We start from the raw sequence: 25579 nt of genomic DNA, 5'->3' as shown, positions 1-25579 counted from the left end.
CTATTGTAAGCGCCGTGATGCGAGGAAACCAACCGCGAAAAAATCTGTTCAGTAGTATAGACAGAGAAAAAAAACACACATCATAAATTGTTAATACAACCTAGAACATAAGTTCTTTAGTATATTACTTATTCTGGATAACTAAAACGTATAGTTCTTTAGGTACTACAATATAGGTAAAAATAATATTTTAACTTGAATCCTGACGTTGTATTATTCTGTTAATTACTATTCAGAGGGCTAATCCTAAGCCAAACAATAATATTATGATTGTTCTTTATGTATCTGATGCCATTTTCATACTCTTCTGTTAAATATAATGAAATGATTAACGTCATTTTAAACACAACACAGCTTAACTGTTGGTATTTTAAATTATTATTAGGCGGAAACGAAAGTTCAAAATAGTTACATTCAATATAGTTTATTTGATTCTTTAAATAATAATAAATAATCTACAACAGAACATACATTTTAAATAATTATTACAGTGAATTTTTTAATACATTTTTTTTTTTTACACTAGTTTGTAATTTCATTGTTTCCTTGTTAGTTTTCTTCTTCTACCTTAGGGAATTTAGTGTTGTAGTATGGTACGTATTGCAAAACTAGTTTCCAGTCGGTGAAGTAGCAAAGCATAGTAAATCCTGTGACGCCATAGAAACCAGCACTGGGAATGCTAAAACATATTTAATTACTTGATTAAAAACTGAAATGGTCAATCTCAACGGACCGCTATTTCGTTCCGTCTTTCTATTTATAATTTGATTATTTATTTGTAGAGCTTAAGCATTTTGTATGAAAATACTTTATAACAACGTATTGTCACACATAAAAAAAAAATAACAAAACATTACGTAATATTAGTATAAAAGTATATATGTATGAATTAAACTAAATCAATGCACTTCGGTCTTCGATTTGCAAAACGATTGTATTGTTAACTTGACCTTTGATGAACAAATTGGACAATTAAAATGAACTTACTACTGAACCGATTGTTGAAGGTATTTCCTGCCGATTAATTTCGATACTAAACTCATCTTGATGATGAAATTTGGTAAGTAATATAAAGTTAAAGTATTATAATTGACTTACAGACTATTCACAACAGTCACGACAAATGTCAAATTCATGAATTCTAAAGTTCATATAATTAATAATAGTCCTCGTGATATGAAAATGATTATAACAAGAAAGCAGCTGATTATTATCATTTGAACGATAATTTGTTAAATGGACACGTGTTTAGGACCTCTTTGGCGGGTTTTGGTTGATTTATGATTTCCCTGGATTTTTTAAACTTCAGTTTTTGAAAATCGATGTTTCGTAACTTTTGTAAAAATGTATAGAACTTACTACCCAATTGGAAGAAGACACCACTCGTAACCCTCTAAAATTTTAAATATCTAATCAATTAAGTATACCAATAACTATTTTATTCAAGAAAATGTATAAACATTTTTTCAAACTTGTTGTGGTGAGTTGGTTGTTGAATATTTTTAAACATTGCATACACAAACAATACATTAATCAATTATGTCATCACTCATCTTAATAACTGTAGCCTAATTATTAAATAATAAGACATAGCGCGAAATTATATTTGTTTTTCTTTTTAAGGGGGGGGGGAATATTTATATATTAGAGGGGCTTATATTGACTTAGTCTCCTGCAAAATCCACTATTTTTACTTAAGTAAGTGATTATTACATATATGATATACCGAGTGATTCTTTTAACGCCCTATACAAGTTTACTCAATTTTGTAGTGTTTCTTTTTGAAAACATTTTTATTTATGTTATGTACAGTATTAGAAAATATCCCTGGCCAGGCCGACCCTGTGTAAGTGGTTATCTACTTTAACCGCCAGTTCTCATTTCTCAAAGGCCATAACAAATGTGGATAATATACTAACCAATGCCCCTCAAAGAGTTAATTTTAGAATTCAACTGGTCAACTTAAACTAAGTTAGGTGCAGTTATTTTAATTTATTGGTAATTCATAAAATGTTTGTAGAAATAAAGACATTGAAGTAACTAAAAGACAACATTGGTATTGATACTTGATACAAACCCAAACAAATATTAATATTGGATTTATTGACATAAAACTACGGTTAGATTTTGGTAAATTTTCCTGATAAATTACTAACGTAATACAGCGAATGACAATCCATTGTTGAATGTAACAATTAATAATTGCATTCATATAGGTAGTACCTATCAACATACATATTACAATACTGACTTTTCCTTTTTTTTTTTACAAATCCTCAATACAAAAGATACGTATGAAAATGTAATAATATATTTGTTAATTTGTAGTATACCTACTGCTTTAATTTAAAACAAAAGTATATTTTACAAATTACAGCCAACAGCATAAAATATCTAATACTATAAATTAAAACATTTCCATTTAAGCGATAAAGCATTTTAAATCGATGGATTGCGTCAAAATTTGTACGGCCATTTGGTTCCAATAACGAGAAAGTAAATATCTAAACACATATTTTACTTTTTAATACATTTACAAACCATATTAAGTTGTAAAACTTTAACATCACAATTTTCAACGTGCCGAGAGCACAAATAATAGACATGTGTATTAAATATTGGCCAGTTTTACTGAAAAACATAATATTATTAACTACAAAAAAAAAGTATAACAAAAAATGATTTTGAAGAGATTGAAAATTTTACTAAAAATATATAGAAATGAAACGAAAACAGTTTTGTTTCCCGTGTAAATTTGAATCGGTATCAAAAATTAAAGGGTCATTTTTTATTTTACTAAACTTCTTGATTGACTAATTTTCAATGCGAAGTTATAATTTCAATTTTAATATTTTTACTATTACATCTCTATCTAAACATGAAATAACCAACTTGCGAAATTTAAGTTTACCTACATCATGATACCCGTACATTTTAAATAATTCTACACGCTTTTTATACTCACAGTACACACAAAAATTGAAGGCCTGTAATGCATAGAGAGTAATCTTATTTATTTATACACAAGATTAGTTTACAAATTACACCTATACTTACACAGCTATGCAGCGACACTGATTGGTGACTAGTCAACCGTCTCGACGTGTGCCCCCAACTGCGTTATTGAACCGTAATCTTTGTTTATTTTATCAATTAATGTAGGTATTACCTATATTGTTTTTGGTACATTGTGTAAAGTGTATAGTAACCTACAATTTTTTTTCTTTTAAAAATGGTAGTTGTGGTTTTGAGGGAAGGAAAACGAATTGTGCACAATAATTATTCCTACACGTATCTACAACATAAACTTGTTTCTTAAACCAATTACACCGACTGAATTTTTAACAAATATAGGTAGCGTATTGTTTAAAGACGCGTAATTTGTATTATATAAATATTTGTTTATTTTTTGTATTATTGTAATCATGTTTGATGTTATTAATTGGACTTACATTTATATATTTTTTATTTATTCATTTTTGTATAATATATTATATTATATTCCGAATTCTTATCAGACTTTTTTCAAGTCGGACCTTTCCGCCCCGGACTTTTTTTTATCGTTTACCGTGCCCAGCACTTGTACTTTACAAGGGTAGGTATAATTTATTTTTTGAAAAAATAAACACCGGCGGAGAAAATTGGAAAAAAAAAAAAACAATTGTCAGACGTGTGTAATTAAGGTTTCGTAATGGTCGGCTAAACACCAATGCTGCGTAACGGCGGGTGCCAGCCGCCAGGTGATATTATTATTATTATTTTTTTTTTTTGAATTCGCCGGACGAAAATGTTGCCTATGCTTATACACAATACCTAGATATACACCTGGAACCGAAAATGGTCGTTTAATATTTAAGCGGGAAACCTGCACAGCTGATCCGAAACGATCATATTATTCGGTTGTCCGCAATTAAAATTATAACATATGAGGTGCCTAAAAATATACTGAAGGGTTTATAAAGTGCATGTAGGTAAACAATGTAAAAAATGTAACCCCGGGTATTTACAAGGCACCCCTTTACAATGTTGTATAATTGGTGCGAGTGATTTTTTAATACATTTTTGTCGCCGATTAATGCGAATCCAACATCGGGACTGTGACGGCACTAGAAAATAGTTAATTCCTCCATCCGCAGCAATAATTTAAAAATATTACTATTTTTCAACTTTTTATTTAGGTTTGGTGGGAAATACTAGAATGGTAATATTTATTTAAGGGTTTGAAAATAATTCATGTATCATTTTTAAGAAAAAGTATTGTGTAATACTACAATTTTTTATTTCCTGCCAAAATGTGTTGTAAACGTAACTATTTTTACAATATATTGGTAAAAAGTAAAACAGCATTGTTTTAATGTATAAAATTGCTACGTAGGCACTATATCTTAGGATTATATTTTCAATAACAGAGAAAAACTTTCTACAAAGCGCCTGGGACGAAAAAACCGATTTAACAAATTTTCAAAAATTGGTCAGTAAAATATGTAGTCTTATTACACCGTTCAGAAACTTGAATATTAAAACCGAATCCACTCTGTACCTTTTTCACTATTAAATAAAAAATATTTTGGAAATAGATCACTTTATGTTAGGGACGTAAGACCATTTCCTAAATTCTAATTTTTAATAAAAAATCAGGCTGTCCAAAAGCCTCTATAAAAAATAAAAATATTAGATATAATGCATACAGAAATATTTTGATTTAACGCTTCATTTTTTGGATTTCATACCCAACAGTTTTACCACTGTAGCTGTCAGCTGTAATATATTAAATTCATATTATATTATATTATTTAATTAATAAACCAGTGATTTGTCCGTCAAATTTTAATGACTCATTAAATTTATCTTTTATTGATTAAGGTATGTTTATTATTTTGATCCATACTACACAACGTACTACCAAGTTAGAAAAACGACAATATTTTAAATACAAAACTGAGGTTAATCACTAATTTTGCTAGCCTGATCTATCTATAAATTATACGGATTGTAATGCAAAATGTTTTTCTAACTCAAAACGGTGTATTTTACAACTTTGGATGCGAATGGTGTTATTCAACGAAAAAATAAAAGTTCTTGTTTTAAAAAAGGTCGAATTTTTTTTTAATATAAAATTGTAATTTTTATTTAGGGTTGTCAAATTGATCATGTTCAACAAATTTCTCGTTAAAAAAATACGCGTGTATGTATTTTGAAAAGCACTAAACTTCAAGTTTTATGGTTTTTTTAGTATCGCAAATCTCTTCCCAGAGATTCACAAGTTTAGCGTTATGAAAGTATGGACTCATCCGGGCAAAAATTAAAATTCGGTTTTCCTTATATTTTATGTACCTACGCATAGCCGTGAAGTGAAGTGCACATTTTGAATTGCCCAACGCACAATTATTATTAGTGTCCTATTTTCTTCTTAAAAGACAAAGCCTGCCGGTATAATATGTTGTATAAGTGGTCGATGTACATATATAATGTATCGTCGCAGGCCGCTCGAGTATCGAATACAGTCTGGGGGCGGCAAAGGGTTGAAAGACCACATGCGTTTGGCGCCTTGGTGGGGGTGGTGCGAGCCCTGTTCCGGGCCGCTAAACCCAGAAAGCAGCACACATAACTACCGGAGGTCGCGTGCGGCTGTTCTGCTGTGTAACATTTTGCAGGGTTGGCGCATAATAACAACTATTGTATTGTTATAACGGACAAAATTGTGTTTGAATCGCTGGCCGGCACGTTTCTTTATTCATTCTCGAAAAACCAACGGCACCGCACAGCAGTCAAAATATTTTGGAATTTTTTGTTCAATACACACAACAAACCATGTACGACTACCACCGCGCCGACTCATAGAAGACCGATCGTCCTATACTTAGCGAGCGAGCAACTCGTACGGCACATCCGAGGTGTGAATTAAATGATTAACTTCCGTGAGTATATTATTTTAATATTACGTATTCATACTAATACTTATTAGTGATAAAATGGTAAAAAAAAAATATTTAAGCAATAACATTTTATAAACGTTAGTTCTTTTTTTTTTTTTTTAAATTAAAACAATATATTTTTAATTAAATTCATGAAAGTTATTATCAACAAACTGGCATTAAGTTGATGAAATGTTTCAATAATAGGTTGTTAAATATAGTGTAAAAATAACACATATCTACTTTCACGCAGAAGAAATGGGTGTAGTATTGACATTTTTTTATTGTACAAAATCTTGCAATGCAATGGAAACGCTTCAAAGCGAATGAGTGATTAGCAAACTTCAAACTGTGCCGTTTCCGAAAATTCGCATCTTGACGCAACTTTTGCTAATTTTTTTACTGAAATGGTTTATAGTTTATACCGTGCTTTGTTTCTTTTGTTATATTAGTATGGTAGAACCATCAAAATAAATGTTTGTTTAGTACAAGTTTTAAAATCACAAGTATTTTATCCTTTTTGTAAAATTCGTTTATGCTCTCGAACTTATAGCATATTTCAACTTTTTATTTCGTCGAGTTGAATAACATTTGTACGCAACTCACTTTTTGCTAATCTCTTCAAATTTTTAATATTGTCAATAAGTAATTACTCCGCGTTTTGGTTGGTAATACAAAACTAGCACCCCGAATTTAACAATAATGTTTCCTCAATATAATACATTTAATTATTAGACATGAATTATTCTAAGAACGTCAAACAATGTTAAACTTATAATAATATTTTCCATAAAATATTTAGACAACATATTTGATATAATTACTAAAATGTTGCATAAGATTGAGTTTCTTGACAAAAACTATTTTTAAAATTGAATTTCCCTATACAGGTGGTTTATAGTAAAAAATACAGTGACATTTTACGCGCGCGATATTTGCGACAAGGACTTGTCAGGTGGGTGTTTTCTAAAAGCATAAACTAATGCTTGTATCGGAATTGATGATAAATAAATAGCTTTTGAAAATCATCTTAGTCCGCTTAAAAAAAAATAAAAAAATCCATCATATAGATAGCAATTTTTTTAGACACTGGCTTGGCTGCTCGTTTTTAATAAAAACATGTTGTACACTCAACACTAAACCAAGTATCATTTGTAAATTACATTATATGAACTTTTACACTTATACAATATGTATTTAATTATATATATATGTGTATATATATATATCTGTTAATCGATTTTCAAAAATTGTTTGCTTATAACTAGGTACCTATGTTTTATTCTCGTTCGAAAAAACAATTCAAATTTGAACAACCCTGGGTGAATCTACTTGTTACCGGTATTGACTGAATCAGTGATGAGCCTCTGTTTCATTTCAAAATCCAGATAACAATCTCGGTCTCTATAAGTTTTTATTTAATCCGCAGTAACACTATAGTGTTACCGCAAAAGTCAACCTTATTGTATACAATAAGGTTGATTTTTGCAACTATCTCCAAAATTCGTTAGTTTTTATAAGATTTGTCTTGTTTTATCCGATTTCGACCTTAGACTTTGTGCAACACGTCTAGTTTATTTGTAAATTTTAAACGTACGTTTAGCTATTATTAATATGTTGTACAGGTATATTGAAAAAAATTGCTAAATTTAAATTGAGGTATACATTTTTTTTTAACTCAGTTTATGCTTTGTGTATGTATAAACGTAAAATATAATGTGATAATTACTATTGTAACTGCGAGAAAGAAAAATTAATTCTATGTACGAATATATCACAGATAGGTATGTACTTACCCAGTCCCTGTTATAAAACAATTAATCTATTAAACAAAAAAAAAACAAAATTTAGAATACTTTAGAACGTTAATAGTAAACATTTTTTTATAATTGCACAAATTTCGTTTTAGCAGTAAAAAAAAAAAAATAAAACTGTGTTTAAAATGTTAAAGCGATGTAACAACTCTGTATACAAATTAGTAATTACTAAATACAATTGATCTAAACAGATAAATTCTGGAAACTAAATAGATAGATAGATAGATATCAAACATAGCTTTATGTTTTTAGATTATTTTATTTACAAGTAATATTATTATTATTATTACGCACTGCCACTTGGAAATTATTTAATTATTTTAACTTATACTCGAATATCGAATCACAAGAACGTCGTTCATTAATAGTACAATGAACCTATGTATTGAGCCTTAAACATGACTTAATGGACTGGGATTGGTCTATTCATTTTTTACGAGTCATTAAATTTATGAACAAATTTACACAAATGGTTTTATACTAACGCATAAACGTATTAAACAAAGCCATCAAGTAAAGTCGAGGCATTGTGGTAACAGAACATGTGAGGTAGGTGAATTACAGGGAAATAATTTAAACTGTTTGTAAGATTATTGTTATTGCTCTCAAAAAACGCTTCGACATGAATCTTTAGGAAAATTATAGCATGCTGTTTTGTACGTAGAAAAATATTGTTAGAAGGTTTTTTTCATTTTTTAAAAGAAAGAGGGAATTTGTCCAGTTTTTGTATTTTTTACGTTTCTTTGTGTTTTGCTTTATATAGTCTTGTTACATGAAAAAATCGGACCACGGAGTTATCGTAGGTCTAGAAAAAAAAAAGTTTATTATTATTGTAAAACCAACCAATCAAAGTTAAAAAAAAATATTTACAGCTTCTTACATATTATGAATTTAATTTATATAACACTTATATTATGCACCCAGTAACTGAACTTACTGTGTAAAATCTATGTGTTTGGTTTACGTAGAATCCAATTGAAACAAACGATTTCTCAGTCCTGCTTCCAGTTCGACTAGCTAAAAAAAGCTAAAAGCCAGTCCTAAAAGTTGAATAAGTGACTTTTCATAAGTCTTAATTTATAATTGTATACTCTACTACATTTTTAAACGAAACATTTTCTTTGTTTCATTAAAAGGAGTTTGGTTGCATCGGTGACAACACTATTTTGCAGTGTAGTTTTTAATTTTTGTTAGTAATTATTTTACATATTTAAATACATTTTACATGAGGTAAACAATAATATTTTCTTGTCTTTCATATGGACATTAATTTTTTTAGTATAACTTTGCATTAAATAAATAAACATTTATATGAAATTTCAAAAACATTGTTTTGAATACCTACAACAAAAAACTGAATTTTACAAATAATACGAGTCATTGTGAGTACAATTATAAACACGATAAACTGGTATAGGATGTAATTCCTATACCAGTAGAGGTAAAGAGTGAAAACGGTTAGGTAGAGAAACGGTTTATAAGTTTTTCGGGGATCGGTTTTAGGGTTTGAAAATGTTTTTTTCGATCCGTTTTAATTTGGTTTTAGATTTTTTACGTACCGATCACAGTATTTTATACTTAGACATTTATATACCATTAGATTTCGTCGAACTGTGCCAGAATAATGATACCGATATCACGTTATTATAATATTTATATATATATATATTCATTGGGCAACTGCTAATATTATAATTTCTATACGGCGGAATAGCATAGCCGAATAAAGATCGAATGTAGATTGCGTACCTATATTGGACACGATCAACTCTACGAAGTTCTTCGAAGATATTTTTTTTGACGAACCGTAGGTATAATATAGTATGCGCTGTATAATATATTATTATATATTCAACGGAACACGGTTGGCGTGTTCGTCCGAATCGGATAGCCGTTATCTGATATTAGCACAACAAACGTCCATTATGTGTTACATATTTTACAGTACGCTAAATTGATCAAAATCATCCATTTCTGTTTTACTCCCAAATGAGTTAAGCTGAAAAATAAAACAGATAGAAATCTGTTGATTTAAAAGCCGCATTAGTGGCTCGGTCAAACTACCGGCGGCGACGGTAGTCAAAATATAATATAACGGTCGTGCATATCGATCCGCGAGGCGGTGGTCAGCCAAAGGGTCACGAGGGGGTACATGGGCGTAGATATTGTATTCGTTTGCCGGTATATGGAGGTCGTTGTCCATTCAAACGGACCCGTAGCCATTCGCTACTGAATATTATATGAGAAGGGCAAATAGCGACTTGCCTATACAGCTCTCATTAGACCGTCGTATACCGTATTATAATGCGCATTAAAGGTCGACCGAGGTAGCTTTACGATATTATTACTGTCGGAGATTTCATATCGTTCGGCACTACACGACGTGTGGTTGTGTGTGTGTGTGTGTGTGTTCACACAAAGGGGGACGTCCGACAGCACTTTTGTTTGCATAATGTTTATTGGAATTATTAAGATCAAAATAACAGATTATACGAGCGGTTTGCGTGAAATTTAATTGAAGCCGAGAACAATAATATAATAATTAACAGTTAAATTAATTATAATAAATTATACGATACAAAATAAATATGCAACTTTTAATTATTGTACATTTTAAATATAACCGTACACAATGCTTTTACTGTAGAGATCTAACAATTGTAGACTCTGAGTAAGCTAATTGTTAACCTATCAATTATAATTTTTACTTCGACGCGATAGTTAAGAAGGTATTAGTTTTGTATTTATAATACTTTTTTTTTGTGTCTGAAGATACGATAACTTTTTTTCTGTGGGCCGATTTATTTTTTTAAATAAATAATAAAGTTTTAAACCATTTTGAAAACTCAGTTTTCAAGTCAATTCCTAACTAATTATAAACTATCACTTGGGGAATTTTATCGTTCTAATTTGTATGACAATAAAATAATACTAAACATTTTATTTATCAAAAAAATAATAATAAATTACTTCACCAATTTGGTTACTATAAAAAAAAAACAATAAAAATAAGATTATATCAGATCTGTTCAATTTTTAATTTTGATAAATTGTTAAACCCCATTTTACAATATAATTTCTTCGCTTTAAATGCAAACTGCAAAATCGCAGCATGAAATTAAAAATTATTGATTTTATGTATCACACACAATTTTTAGACAGTAAAATATTAAGTTTAAGAACTAAAAGTTTAGGAAATATAAATATTTTTGTATGAGAAAAATGAAAAAATGGATCTCTTGAAAAATATAAAAATTAACGTGAGTATACTCATTTATTCTAAGTCCACAAACATAGTAATTTGTATTAATACTCCGCATCAAAGCTAAAAAACAATAAAACAGATTTTTTAATAATAATAATAATATTGTTTGTATTGTTATAAGTTTTTGATTATTTAATTTTGCTGTAAATATTATCGTTATTATTTTTATAATATAATCCTTAGTGTAGCTAAATTGCATATACTACGCGCCTTTTGATCAGTATTAGGCAAACAGGTCATCGTTGTATAATATTATATTATAACCCACGATTAGGTTTCTAAGTTATACATCCAAAACTTAAAATTTTGTTGAATCATGTTAAATTATTTAATGCTTAAAGATCAAGAGAGATATGTTATAATTATATTTACATCTTAAAGGGTTAAATGTCTAAATCAATTGATTGTTTCTTAATAATGCCAAATATATAATTTATATTAAGTATATGTTTAAAATCCATAACATGAAATGTATAATCTACTGTTTGTAGTTTAACAATTTATTAATCTAAGTCGTTATTTACTTAACTGTTTGTCTTGTGCTGACTATTAGTCGTTAATTTGTATCATTTAAGTGGAATTGAACCTATAGTTTTAACATTGTTTAACTATACTGAGTTTTTAAAATGTAACTAGTGAGGACGGTATTAGTCTAATTTTTTACTTGCTGTAATGTCAAACATATGAATATGAAATTAACGAAACATTTGTACTTGTATATGATTTATGTACTTAATTCGGAAATCAGGGGGCTTTAAAATGAATACTTACAGACGACTAATATAAAGCTTAATTTATAAAGATTAGTAAGTTGAGAGTTAGAACATTTTAAAATATCAGGAAAATGTATAATTTAATTGAGTTAACCACGATCGTCCACTGTACGGTGTTACAACAGCTGTAAATGCGTTTTATCAAAATTCTGATCAAAACAGTTAGCTTCACGGTCATTTAATTTTCACTTATTACATAATTTATCACAATACTTTTTGCGCATGAATTAAAAAGAAAACTAATGAAATTGATATTATCAAGACCCGTGAAAAACGGCCAGAGTCAGAAATATAATATAAATTTTTGGTACGCCCAAACCCAATAAGACCCATATTTTGAGGAAAATACAAATCATTTGGTGCGTTTTTTTTTTGGGGTTTGTGCTTTTTATTTTTGATAAACCACGAGTGCGTGTACGGTTTTGTAGTTGGTATTTCTATAATGAATCACTGTTGCTTGTATTATTATAATATGCAAATTGCTCGAGTCCGTGAGTCATCGGACACTCAAAGGGTATACCGCGTTTCCCGAGTGGCCGGAAAACTCTTTAGCAAGCTAGTAAAAAAAAAAAAAAAAAATAGCGTTTATCCGACCTCTTTTATTTCCTGCGCGAATACTACCAATCAAATATGTGTAGTAGTATTATATATAATGTATGGAAGGTTTTTCTCTTTTTTTTTTTTTTGCCCCAGAAGGCCGAAGTTTTCAACCGCAAACTTGTTTTCCTTTCATTACGGCAAAATGTTTGCACATCGTTGCCGACCGAATGTAATATATATATATATATATATATAAAGGTATTATATTCTGTATGTGCGTAGGTAGGTAGGTGAAACAAGGGGGAACACACGCGAAACGGCGGCGGCCGGGGCAGCGTGTACACGGTATCGACGAAAAATGAGCGCTTGCGCGCCGTAAAGCCCTTTTCATTTTCCCCGAAGATATTAATAACAGACACGCCTATACGCGGCCGGGCATCCAATACATTTCGTGCGCCGGACAAGGGTCTGACGAACAACCCCTGAATTATTTATCCCCCCGGCATGGTGTTGTACGCGTGTAGCCGGTTGGACGTAGTGTGTTGCTATTGATGACAGTTTTCCCACCGTACGGCACTGTCCATCTTTGTTTAATATTTCACAAGGGGATGTTTGGGTTTTTTTTTTCATTTTTTTTTGTTAAATCGATAATAAATTCCCCAAACCGCGCGCCGATCTATTATTGTTTGTATACACAGTATCGCGTCTCCTCGTTATAAACCGCTTCATTCACGAATCGTTTGGGGACGGGGCCGGGAGCGAGGCGGGGGGGGGGGGTCAAAAAACCCACAGGCAATCACACGTTTTTTTTAGGTACTGCTACCTACTACCCGTACAGCTATCCACTGTGACGTAAGGCGGTAGGTGGTAAGGCGTATATTAATTTTTCAAAACCCGTTCGGCCCCACAACAATTATTCCCACCGTCGCAGATGACACGCGGATGGCCTCGAAAGGACACTGTACGATTCGAAAACTTAACACGACCGGTCGCCAAAAGTGAATGCCAAACGAGTAAACGCCTAAGTCTTAAAACAAATTGTTGGCTTTGTTTCGTACGGTCAATTCCGGACACCTCCCCGGACGACGTGTTCACGTTTAAATTGAATACGTTGGCATTGTTGGGATTGTTCGAAAAATCGAAACAAAAGCGAAAAATAATATTTTAAAGTCGATTGTTTAGTGTTTGGCTGTTTATCATAAACGTACCGATTTATTAATGCACGGAAAAAATACATAGTTGGTCGACTAAAATTTTGGTTAACAAAGATATACGATACATTGCTGGTTGGAATAACTAAATAAATACATTTAGCCGAACTAAATGTATAGTTGCTTTAACTATAAATTTAGCAGAACCAACTGTGTATTCAGTGGCGTAGCTACCGTGAGCGCAGGGGGGCAAGTTGCCCATGAGCGCATCCTATTTTAGGGCGTTTTTGTACGGTTTAATATACACGTTAACATGTAATATAGGGCGAAAAAAAATGTCTTGCTCCTGGGCGCTTTAGTCTCTAGTTACGCCACTGCATGTATTTTTTTTTTTTTTGTGAATCATATTAAAATTATTCGACTTATTTGTTTTATTCGATGAACATTGTTTTTTCGCGGATAATTTTTTTCATTCGTTGTACTTGTTTTTGTTTTTTGAAGGATTTTAAATACTTTTGTACGATAAATGTTTATTAATTTATTTTATTTTATTTATAGGGTATTTAAGATAACTGTTCTATTTGAAATTAAAATTAATATCTGACTTCCTTGATGATCTAATGTGCCTGTTTTTATAATGTATACTTTTTTTATCGATCAAATTATGTGAAATCTTAGTCTTGACGTAATTAATGTGCATAATATTTCATGTGTATTTAAACGGGTTTTGTTGTGTGCAGCAATAAACTGCAGAGGTTATTAATCTAATTTTACGTTTAAACGCCACGTTTAATGTCTCATCCATTTTATAGTATATAAATATGTACACATAGTTTATGTTTTATAGTACAATCGACTGCAAATTTGACTGGGCGAATTAATGATTTACATTAATACATTTTCGATCGACCCGGTAAAACAATTTTTGCTAACTTAGCTAATATTAACTTACTAATAACTATTTTTATTTAATTTACGTGAAAAAATGTATATTTACTTCATCATTCAAGATTTGATTTTGTTCTTTAATTTAAACAATTCACAGATTTGTTTAAAGTACGTGTTATGGTTAAGAATTATGGTTAATAAACGCATAAAATAAAAAGTTAAGTGTGTAAGTGTTTAATGAAATATTAAAAACACATATAAGATAAACCATTTGTTTAAAATAGGGTTTATTTAAATAATTAATTATTTTTTAAACTTATTAGTTACCAATACTACGGTTACAAGTGTGATTAAAATCCATTAAACGTATTCCGTACTATATAACTCCTGAAGTTAAAAGTATGTTAACACTTTAGAAAATAGGTTTATGGTATTTTAGTTTTACCTAATTCAAATCAGTTAGTTAATATTTAAAGTTCGGATTAAGACTCACAGTCAGACAGCGAATTAAAAAAATGCAAACAGATATTATATCAATTTTGCATAATAAACCATCTATTAATTAATTCATACTTTATTTAATTCATCCATACATGTTAATACTTGCATATAAGCTGCAATGTGAAAATTAATTAGTGGAATGTGTATTACAAAAATTCAATTTTTCATTGTAGTTTATAACCAAGTATTAACAGTATATAAATTAAATTAATCGAATTAATATATCCCATAGTATATTATATTGAATTATAAATTTGTTATGAGTTATAATAACAGTATAATCCTCATTTATATTATTTTTAAACTCTAACATGTTTGTCTTTAACCGAATTTTTAAACCTAAAAAAAAAACTAATTTGAAAAAACTAAAAACTGTTAAATTAATGTTAGGCGGTTTAACAAGTAATTACATAATATTGAAAGCTGAAATAAAAAAGTGGATACCTTATATCGCGTTTGCATGCAATTGTTAATTCGAGTTATGTTGATGCGAATTAATTTTTAAGTACTTGCGCATTAGCAATTATTGGATTCATATAAAATATTTAATCCCGGTGTGAGTTTGAATTTGGATCGGAAAAAATGGGAAATATAGTTTAGGTTGTTTGTATTATTTTTTTCTAATAAACAAATATTATCGTGCAAATGGCATCGAGCCATTCGTTTCCGGTAGTAGGCATAAACATGTTATATATATTTTTTATTTTTGTCGAAACCGAGTTAAGGTCAACGGGTGATGCTCTTATTATTGTAGTGATACACACGACGCGTATTCGATTCTATTTAGGCCATGCAATCACAATGTATACATTTTGTGTGGTTTTTTTTTTTTTTTTGTGGAAAATTCGATTCGGCATTGATATTGAGTTTAGGTCAACCAATGGAGGACAACACAATTCGCTTGTTCGACGTTTTACGTTATATTATTATTATTTATCATTATATACAGAATATATATATACAATATGGTAGCTATAAAACGTATTCAAGGTGTTAGGGAATATCTATATATATATATATATATACTTTATACACATTAACATAACATATACACGACACATCTGGTGTCGTTAACGTTTGAAACGATCAACGTGTATCGGCGTATACCAATATGATGTATACATCTGCACGTAGGTACAATAATAGATATTATGTATAATGCGCGTAGCACATAATAAATAATATAAATTACGCGTTCGAAGAAAAACGTTCTACCAATAGAAATTAGAAAATGACGAGTTGCGTTCAAGTCGATAAGTTCTCAGCACCATCACACACACACACACTGGAGCAGTTAAAGGGCTCGTGACGCTTCCTATTCACAAGGAAATCATATTCGAAAAGCTAATAACACGCGGCGGATATATTATAATAATACACACAATCGTTTCTCCCCTTCGGAAGTATAGACAGATAGGTAGGTGGGCGGCAGGTAGGTAGGCAGGTAGGTAGGCACCTTTATTATACGCCGCCGCTTGAGTAATATTTATGTAAACTATTATCGGCGAGTGTGTCAAGTGATTAATAATCCGGCACAACAACACTTGGGTAAACGAACCCTTATTTCGGAGCCAGAATGGGGAGAAATGGAAAAAAAAAACATTAAAAAAAAAAAAATCGAGCCGTATAGTATCAACCTGCTGCGAGTAGGTGGCTGCCCCGATATCCTGCACGCATGTGCCCGGAAGTCGGTTGTTAATCGGTCGGAAACGATCTCGGGGGAACCGGTGCAGTTGTATATCGCACCCCTAGACAAACGGTAATGACGGTAGATATATACTGGAAAGCGCGCCGGCCCCCCGGGGAGAAGTTAACGATTTTCGTTCACTCTCAGATCTTTGACAGACAAACAAGTGCACAGCGATGACAATGAAATGACCAGCTAGTATTGTTTTTGGTTCACAGTCTACCATGTTGGAAGTGAAAAGGTCGTCGCCGATGCCACTACCGACGCCGGCCAACCCGGAACCGGACACGGATCTGACCAGCCTCAACTGGCTGCACAGCCTGACCAACATACTGTCAGTGCCCTCGTTACCAACCCCTCCTGAATCGCCAAACTCGCCTGTGCGTTCGGCCGACCAGAATCCCAAGAAGCTTCCGCACAAAATTCGCTTCCAAATGAGTAAGTTCCGTTTTGTACGCCGTGTACTCACAGTTAGACACGGAGTCCGACTGAAATACTTGATAGCCAGAGTTGAGAACAGTTCGAAGAGAAAAAAAAATTAGATAATAATTTCGCGAATAATATAATAATCAGCATAGGCACAATATTAAGGGTTGCTGAGCATCCTTTGTTTTTAAATTAACGTTCCCAAAATTATTTGTATAATAATATAGATATATTGTAATAATAAATAAACTGTCTTAAATATTTTTTACATTTATCTATTATCTGTGTAGATAATCGATATAAAATCCTTTAAATAAATATTAACAATAGAAATAAGTACTCATAAATAATTATGTTTACAACGAAAAACGAATAAATTCGTGATAAATAACCGAATAATAATTTATTAAACTAAAAGATCATTTATTCAGATAAATACAACTATTGGGATAACATTTAACTCTCGTATTAAAGCCCCCTTTTAAAAAGCTTTCGGTCAATCATTAAAATTTAATAAGCCAAGCAAAAATGTATTTTTCAAAATTTATTAGTCTAATATTTTATTAGACAATTGACATATTTTATTTATTACTATATTTTTTTCATCACTTTTGCGGCACAAAATTAAATATTTATTTACACCCTTTGGAAAATAATAAAGTTAAGAATCTTTTAAAACGATAATAAGTTTAGTAATTAATTTTAAGTTATCTATTGATGATTTTAAATGTTTGTATCTTAATGTTTTAAGAATATTATATATTTAATGCCTTAAAGTGTTAATAAAAAAAAAAAAAAATTAAATATAACATTTGATAAAGGTTTGACATACCATTTCATAAAATACTGTATTTTAAATAGAACCCATAAATACTATTGATAACAATTATACTGTCTTACTTATACTTAAAATACCATCTACACGTATTATACATTTGCATTTCTATACTTAAGGATATAGATAATATGCTTGAATTGTTTTCTCAGGTCTGGAAAGCGCAGAACAGTATAAGAAAAACGGCGACAAAAAACCACCTTTTTCGTACTCCACGTTGATCTGCATGGCCATGAAAGCCAAAGGCAACAAAGTAACGCTAAGTTCGATTTACGGTTGGATTAAAGAGAACTTCTTGTACTACCGGAACGCCGACCCCAGTTGGAAGGTACGATCAAAGAACAGTGACGATTATTATATTATTTAGTCCATCGCAACACGTTGTTATTAACCCAAGTTCACTATTGTACACTTCCAGAACTCCATCAGGCACAATTTGTCGTTAAACAAATTTTTCGTCAAAGTGCCACGTTCCAAAGACGAACCGGGCAAAGGAGGATTTTGGAAGTTTGACGTCGACTGCCTGGAAGGAGGAGCCCGACGTAAGCGGACAAGTAAGTGCTAACCTACTCTTTAAGTTAAAAGTTACTCATTGAAAAAATTACTTAGAAACTACAGCTGTTAATTTTTTGTATATGCGTTCCTAGGTCTAACATTGATAAGCCAACAATAAAATCAAACAAATAAGAATTAATAACGCGGTTTTTGTAATTTCTAAAAAAAAAAAAAATAGTAGTTATTACTTTTTCATTACTTATAGCAGGAAATGTAATGAAATTCCGTAACGCGTTATAAAAAAGTAAAGTCGTTAAAAAATATTCTCATTTTTCTAATAAATGGTTTTTTGAATATAATTAATTTTTATTAACCACTAAACACTAATGATAACAATTTAATCGAATAGTATTGTTTATTCGATTAGATATTTATTTGAATCATTTTTTTGGGATACATTCTAATAAAAATGTATCTAAATAATGATATTCGTTATTTTGTTCCCTATAATATAAAATATGGTCATAATATATGGCTTGATTAAAATGTAACAGTATTATTAATAGTCAGATAAAAAAACGATTAATATTTTACAATAGTGGTGTGTTACACAACTTTTTTCAAAATATGTAAGGTCAATTGCCGTACTACCAATACATTAAGAATTCCTACATCACTTTTAAAGCAAGTTATAAATATAATTTTTTTCTAATTAAAAAATATTTACATTCGTTTATTTGTTTTGTATCCAATAATTTTGTATTCAAACAACAATTCATTCGAATAATAGTTTTATGAAAATTATCTAATAAAAAATTATTCCAGTAAAATATTATATTTGTATTTTAAGACGTTATTCGACTTGTTTTAATTTTTTTTTTTTTCGTTAGTTTATTACAACGTGCCCTACTCTGGTTACAGTAACGCGTAACTTTCGTTACGTTACAACCCAAAACGGCCGTTAGTGAACTATTCATCGGGCGTGTACACGGGTAGTAGTAATTCGCAAAACTCAAGTGTTTTTGTTTTTTTTTTGTTTTTTAGGCAGCCGCAGACGGACCAGCCGGCTGCAACACAAGACCCAGAGCAAGGTTGTCGAGGAGATGACGTTGGAGGACGAAAAAGCGTTAGAGCTGGCAGTCCAGTCGTTGGAAGAGGAACAGCGGCATATGGACAATTTGGACGGTTTCAACCAGCAGCACCAACACCCGTTGATACTTCCTGTGGACGAGCCAATGGGCGAGCCCGAGTTGGTCTACAGCTGTTCGATAAACGCAGCCACCGTGGATCCGTTCATGTCTTCTGTGGTCGATTACGCTATAATCGACATACCCAACGACCATTCGCAGCCGATTGCCACGGACGACGAGCTGACCATGCTGACGAACCTGGCGTGGGACGACTCGCAAATGGACCTGCTCGACTCGTTGCTGGACTCGTTGTAAGGCGCGCATCGCCGCAGTAAGTCGCACGCGCCGGTAACCACAGCGCGGGACTCGTGTACATACCAGTGGTATATTAATATTAATAATACCGTGCGATACCTAACCTCCTATCACGTCGGTCTGGATAAAAGTTGTATGATGAAGTGTCAAAGTGAAACTAGTCTTTTTTTTTTTTTTTAATTAATATTAACGACGTAGCGATAATATAATAAGATTAATCGATGATAAGATTATGATTAATTTCAATATGTATAAGAATACCGTTTGAGTCTACTAATTTCCTTTTTTTTTTTTTAACACAAATATTTTCTGGGTCGAGTAAAATTTACTCAATCGGCTGTTACCGGTTACAAGACAAACAAATATGTAATCATAATAATACGCCCAAACAGACGTTTAATCAAATACCCGACAACCCTTATCCCAACTTCAGTGTTAGGCAAATACAAATTATGCAATGTGTAACTTTGTAACGTAACTAGTATCATCTAACACAAGTTAATGTAAAAACCGTAGAGTGTAGTTGCAGGTTGCCAACTTACACAAAAAAACGTGTAACTAGTTACAAGTAACAGTTGTCATCAATGACAATACATTTTGATTCCGACGCATGTAACTCAAATACGGCCGACTCTGAATATTTTTTACCTATATTTGTCTATTGTTAAACAATTATTTTTTTTTCTTCGGTTGCATAGTTAGTCTCATTACATAATATATTCATTGCCGAGTGCTATTATAAAATATGTATATTTTGTCGTAAAAGACCTTTCCGTTTTACTCTAGCGCGGATCCGAGATTTTTTTTTTATTGGAAAAAGGTAAATGAGTTTCAGTAAATATGGGCCACGTTGAACAGATGTGATAATTGTTTTTCTCGTTGAGTGCTTTACAGGAACGTCTTTGGCTTAGTTTTTGTGTAATTTCCAGCACAAACGAGGAGAGAATATATTTTAATGAATAGCTATTGGTTTTTGTAAAAATAAAAAGGCAACTTGTCGCAATTTTGAGTTTGGGTTTTCATGTATAGTTATATTATATTTTTTTAAAACTGTGGAAAACAAATCGTTCACATGGCGGCCATCCTTTATGTCCGCGCTTGGGTTTACCCTTTTTTTTTTTGTGGCAGAACCTTATAGACAATTATTATGATATTATATGTATATTTTATTGTAATCTATTCCGAATATTTAGTTTGATATTTTCATGTAACTTGGTTTTTTTCGACAAACGTGTGACACATTGACGTACGGATTGATTGAACCGGATACAATAATAATTTTAGCATTTGTACTACGTTTTGTAAGCGCGCACGATAAATAGATACTAAAACATATTATAATATATATATATATATACCTATATATTACTATGCAATATTTTACTCTAGTGAAAATTGTAAGTCGTCTATATTACTACATTTATACTTTGATTGTAATACATATTAATAATAATATTTATCCGAGTAAATAATGTCTTTTTTTTCTTTCTTTCTAATTGTTATTACCGGCTATTGTCATAAAATAGCGACGCGTAATAATAATACCAATTGTTATTATTAATATCGTCACAGACGACGGATCCGTCGATTTTGGCTTCGACGCGGAGCTGCGAATGGTAGAGTTGGTTCTAAACTTTGTCTATAGCTTTAATTTTGAAGAAAAAAAAAAAATGGTCGCCAGAGCTACCGCGTTTAGCTAATAAAAAAAAAAAAAAGTACGAGGCAAATGTAACAAAACGACAATCAACACATGTTTGAACGTCGCAAAGGGTAGACCGTCGTCGACAACAGCAGCATTAGCCACCGTGTAGCAGAATTACTAGGATTGGAGCTTTTCAAAACCGATCCGAACATTTTCGCGGTTCCTTGGATGGCCTCCAGTTGGCTGACGCTTAACGATGAACGTTGACTTGGCGAAAGAGCGTGGACCGACGATAGCGACAAGTGCGACAGTTGATCGATTGACATGGCCTTGGTCGTATGACAAAAGCTTTAATATATCGTTGTGGTGCATTTTTTAATTGATTTTTTTTAAAAAAAAAACTGCATTTTTACCTGTAGAGTCTTACCGGGCAAACATTGCACGCTGGAAGCGGCCAGTCCTTCGAAGGCTTCCGGGTTGATGTTGCTGACAGAGTCCAGACCGGCTATGACACATCCGATCAGAGCCACCTAAAGTGAAAATAAACGAATTCGATAACACGGCCTCAATCGTTGTTAATACCAAGGGGTAGGGGGGGAGGGGGGGGGTCAAATGATTTACGGAGGTGTTTAGCCTGAGTTCCGTTGCCGAATTTTTAAAAAAAAAAAAACTAAAAAACACCTTTTCAACGCGTTTTACTCCAGAAGTGGCGGCAATTATTTACTTTCTATGGCTACATTAAAGTCACGCGAAAAAGCACAAATTCACCTGAACCGCTGTCCATTCCGATGGATCTCCAAACGCATCTTTGCTCCTAGCCAGGGTCGCTAGTTCTTTCATTATGTCTTCCGGGCAGTACATAAGATTGGACACCGCTGCTGCGGCGGCTCTGCAAAATGATCGCCGGCTCTTGGTAAAATCATCATTAAAAATAAGATGCTTACGGTATTATCGCTTTACTCACTTGTACGCCAGCGGTTTGATATCGGCTATTTGTGTGGTATTATAAACGCACAACAGTTGACCTAAGGCCGCCAAGTCGTAACCACTGAAATCGGACGGTCCCTTATAGCTCCACTGATACTCGACCGCTTGTTTCAAGTAAATGAGCTGAGCACGGTATTACGGTTGTATTAAAGTTACTTTAGACATTAAAGGAACCAACGAAATGGTATTTGCTCGGCTTTTGCTATTAGCCAAAACACAATTGATACAATTTGTACGAGACAAATGATGGGGTCGACCACTCCCAAACTTCCTGTTATACACTGGTTGGCAGCATCATTCTGTCTCGCGCAGTCATTCCACACATCCGCCAAGACATTTTTTTATTTCATATCTTTTGTTCAAAGCTAACCACTGTACATCGCCGTTGCTGCACTCGGTAGTTTTATAACTACTTTCCCCTTTACTCTAAATAGCACCTTTCGTCCACACAATATAACCTTTTATTTCATATTCTCCATTCTCTTTAATACAACTGATCCTCTAAATGCCAAAATTGTTGTACTCTGTTTGCGATCCAAACAAAACGGATTCCCTGCCTTCTTATCTAACTCCTCATCATTATTTAGGTAAACTCTAAGTACACTCTGTTTCAGACACAATAGACACCGCGTGGTGCATCGCCTCGTCTGTCTCTGGTAAGTTCCTACTTGCAATTGTTAACAAAACAAAACAAGTAATGACTCAATGTGACGAATACACGACCCTCTGACACGGAGAATTGTTTTTTGTTTCTAGTTAAAACGTGATTAGTTTCTAAAGGCAACACAACGTTTCGGTTCAACATGCGTTTAACTATTAAAGTAGTGTTGATAAATTAATCCAAGTTAATCACAGTGAATAGTCGGTTATTTTGGAGACTTACAAGATTTATTTACTTGCCTGGTTATCGGAAAGATTTCTATACTTGCCAAACGCAGCAATCGTTTCAATGTCTGTCAATGACAAATTTAAGAAATCATTTTCCGGTATTCCGGTCGTTATCCACCCCAAAAGCTGAAGTTCTTCTTCTGGTATGTCCTCGACGGTTTTGTGTACCTGTAAATTATTCGAAATAAACGTTAGATAACATGTTATGCCGTTTAATTTTCAAAATTAGCAATTTGTTTCAAGTCACAGAGCGATACAAGGATGACAAGGTAAGTAATATTGTTATTTATTTCGTACATAAATTGGCAAATATTTAATTCGTGATTCGTTTGAATTTTTTTTTAACACCGCCAATTTTGACAAATATTTTGAATAATTGGAAAAAATATCTGAAATATTTAATACTGACTGGGTTGTTAAAAACTGGAAAACACAAACTTATTGAATTTCATTTGAACTGAAAAACTTATATTTTATTATAAATAATGTTGTATGAGTTTATTTTTATAGTACATAATATTATCATTCTAATGTTATACAATAACTCATATTATACAACATTACAGTACACTAAAATAATGAAATGAAATAGATCTACTCTGTAGTAATATTTTTTAAGTTATCAGTACATAAAACCTAACCTAATCTAACCTATTTAAGTAATATTGTTTTAATTGTGAAAAATTTAATCATCACTTAAAGTTATTAAAACTGAGATTTTTACCGAAATTAGCATTTTGCAAAATAATAAATAAGGGAATTGTTTTGTGTAATGTTAAAACAAAATGTGAGGTAATTGTAAACAACAATAAGACAAGTGTGCCAAACTTCAAGTTTTTCGCTTTTTCTAACCAAAATTGATTAATTAATAAATTAAGGATTTTATCAAAAATAAAAGTTTACCTATGCTCCATTTGTCGATCTTAATTTAAGTTAAAAATTATATTTGTAATGCTCTAAATTTTTTTTCCATATAATTTTTGGAACGCTAACACATATACCTTCGTTCATAATAACATTTTTTTTTTCCTGTTCTCCTAAAATATTGGAAATCGTTAACCCGAGTTGGTATACGAATTGGATCTGTCTCTAAATCATAATATCTTCAACATTAATACCTTAACGAGGTCTTTCCACAACATGTTGGCAGTAGATTTTTCCAAGCGGTCTTTTCCTAATACGGTCAGACACATTTTTATTTGCTGCATGTTGTCTTCGGATATCAAACCGTTCACGTCGGCTTTGGAGAATTTGCCGTTTTGTTTGAGTAGAGATTCTTCACAAGTCCTCAGCTGCACGTTTCCAATCATGCCGGACAAAAGCACAGCGAGAAACGACGACCGGGATAAAGGCATTTTGTTCTTTTACCGTCAACGACCAGTGGCGATTTAAGCCGGCACACGATAATATAATGCACACAAGAACGCCAATCGAAATAGAGCAGCCATTCTTTAAAAATGTACAAAAAAAAAAAGAAAATTACTTTTACCTTATTTTATAGGTTTGTCACGCGTCAAGGTCGGCCGCAAACAAAGCACGTCGTCGTTCTTAATTTGCAATTAGTCAGGACAAATGTCAGTATAGTTGTTTGTCTTTTACATTTATACACAAAACAAGCACATTATTTATTTATAATCTTCATCAAAAGCTATGTGTTCTATACAATATAGTTGAATGAATATATAATGGCTAAAATAATGATACAATACGTTTGTAGTCGAAACAACTAATAAATTGTGTGTTTGTTGTTGTAGGCTGTAGGCGACACTATTACATTAGTTTAAATGTAATACAAGAGCAAATAATATATCATGCAATTGTAAGGCCTCCCAAGAGCAAATTCAGATCTAAATTTGAACATGCAATAATTCGTATACCTATTCAAACCTAAGCAACTCAAGTCGTTATGACTTGGTGCGCTCGATTTACGCCAAAACGCAATAATAATCCACACAAGAACGCCAATAAAAAAAAAAAGAAGCCATTCTTGGGTATTTTTGGCATTGGCTTGCCAAAAAATACGCTTAGTTCAAATCTTTTACTTAATGAGTTTTCTCGAATAGAAAATTATCTATTATTCTTAAAATTATTCATATTGCTCGTATTTTTAATTTAAATTTTACCAAACTCTGGCCGTGTAGTTGTGAAATGTAATAAATATAGGCGTGCATCCCGGTACAAAGGGGAAAAAGCTCGATTGGAGAAAATAATAAAGACACGACATTTCGTTATTGAAACGCCATATCCGGCGCCAACTCGAATGTTTGTAGAACTTACTTTGGCCGTTTTGTAGACATCCTATTCGGCGGTACAGGACACCTCAA

General features: G+C 31.9%; 2 protein-coding genes across 3 annotated transcripts; one reads left to right on the top strand and one right to left on the bottom strand.

The window, feature by feature from the left end:
• Positions 1 to 1366: 1366 nt before the first annotated feature.
• On the top strand, positions 1367 to 21109 carry LOC126839889 (forkhead box protein J1.2-like). 2 transcript variants are annotated; one of them, XM_050575322.1, is made up of 5 exons: positions 1367 to 1477; positions 16756 to 16975; positions 17951 to 18126; positions 18217 to 18352; positions 19338 to 21109. In XM_050575322.1, the coding sequence occupies exons 1-5, from the start codon at positions 1451 to 1453 to the stop codon at positions 19736 to 19738; spliced, it is 960 nt and encodes a 319-aa protein (XP_050431279.1). In that variant the 5' UTR covers positions 1367 to 1450; the 3' UTR covers positions 19739 to 21109. The 2 variants fall into 2 exon arrangements, with proteins under 2 accessions (XP_050431279.1, XP_050431280.1); XM_050575323.1 differs by lacking the exon at positions 1367 to 1477 and adding an exon at positions 5658 to 5918.
• Positions 21110 to 21481: 372 nt separating this feature from the next.
• Positions 21482 to 24627, bottom strand: LOC126839939 (otoancorin-like). Its single transcript, XM_050575408.1, has 6 exons — positions 24374 to 24627; positions 23268 to 23423; positions 22345 to 22490; positions 22149 to 22269; positions 21794 to 21910; positions 21482 to 21709 (listed from the first exon to the last, which is right to left on the bottom strand). The coding sequence occupies exons 1-6, from the start codon at positions 24608 to 24610 to the stop codon at positions 21482 to 21484; spliced, it is 1005 nt and encodes a 334-aa protein (XP_050431365.1). The 5' UTR covers positions 24611 to 24627.
• Between the last annotated feature and the right edge of the window lie 952 nt (positions 24628 to 25579).

Source organism: Adelges cooleyi, unplaced genomic scaffold (assembly GCF_023614345.1).
Source record: "Adelges cooleyi isolate 19-005CV unplaced genomic scaffold, UGA_ACOO_1.1 ACOO_flye_CR_arks_rails_tigmint_CR_PRNA_31, whole genome shotgun sequence".
NCBI lineage: Eukaryota > Metazoa > Arthropoda > Insecta > Hemiptera > Adelgidae > Adelges > Adelges cooleyi.
This window is presented reverse-complemented; position numbering and strand designations above follow the sequence as displayed.

Excerpts from the sequence above, each read along its gene's own strand:
- LOC126839889 (XM_050575322.1), top strand. The coding sequence starts at position 1,451 with ATGTATAAACATTTTTTCAAACTTGTT. Across the intron at positions 1,478-16,755 it reads AACATTTTTTCAAACTTGTT|TCTACCATGTTGGAAGTGAA; the intron begins GTGGTGAGTTGG and ends TTTGGTTCACAG. Across the intron at positions 16,976-17,950 it reads CAAAATTCGCTTCCAAATGA|GTCTGGAAAGCGCAGAACAG; the intron begins GTAAGTTCCGTT and ends TTGTTTTCTCAG.
- LOC126839939 (XM_050575408.1), bottom strand. The coding sequence starts at position 24,610 with ATGCCTTTATCCCGGTCGTCGTTTCTCGCTGTGCTTTTGTCCGGCATG. Across the intron at positions 23,424-24,373 it reads TGTGGAAAGACCTCGTTAAG|GTACACAAAACCGTCGAGGA; the intron begins GTATTAATGTTG and ends AATAATTTACAG. Across the intron at positions 21,911-22,148 it reads CGGAATGGACAGCGGTTCAG|GTGGCTCTGATCGGATGTGT; the intron begins GTGAATTTGTGC and ends TTTTCACTTTAG.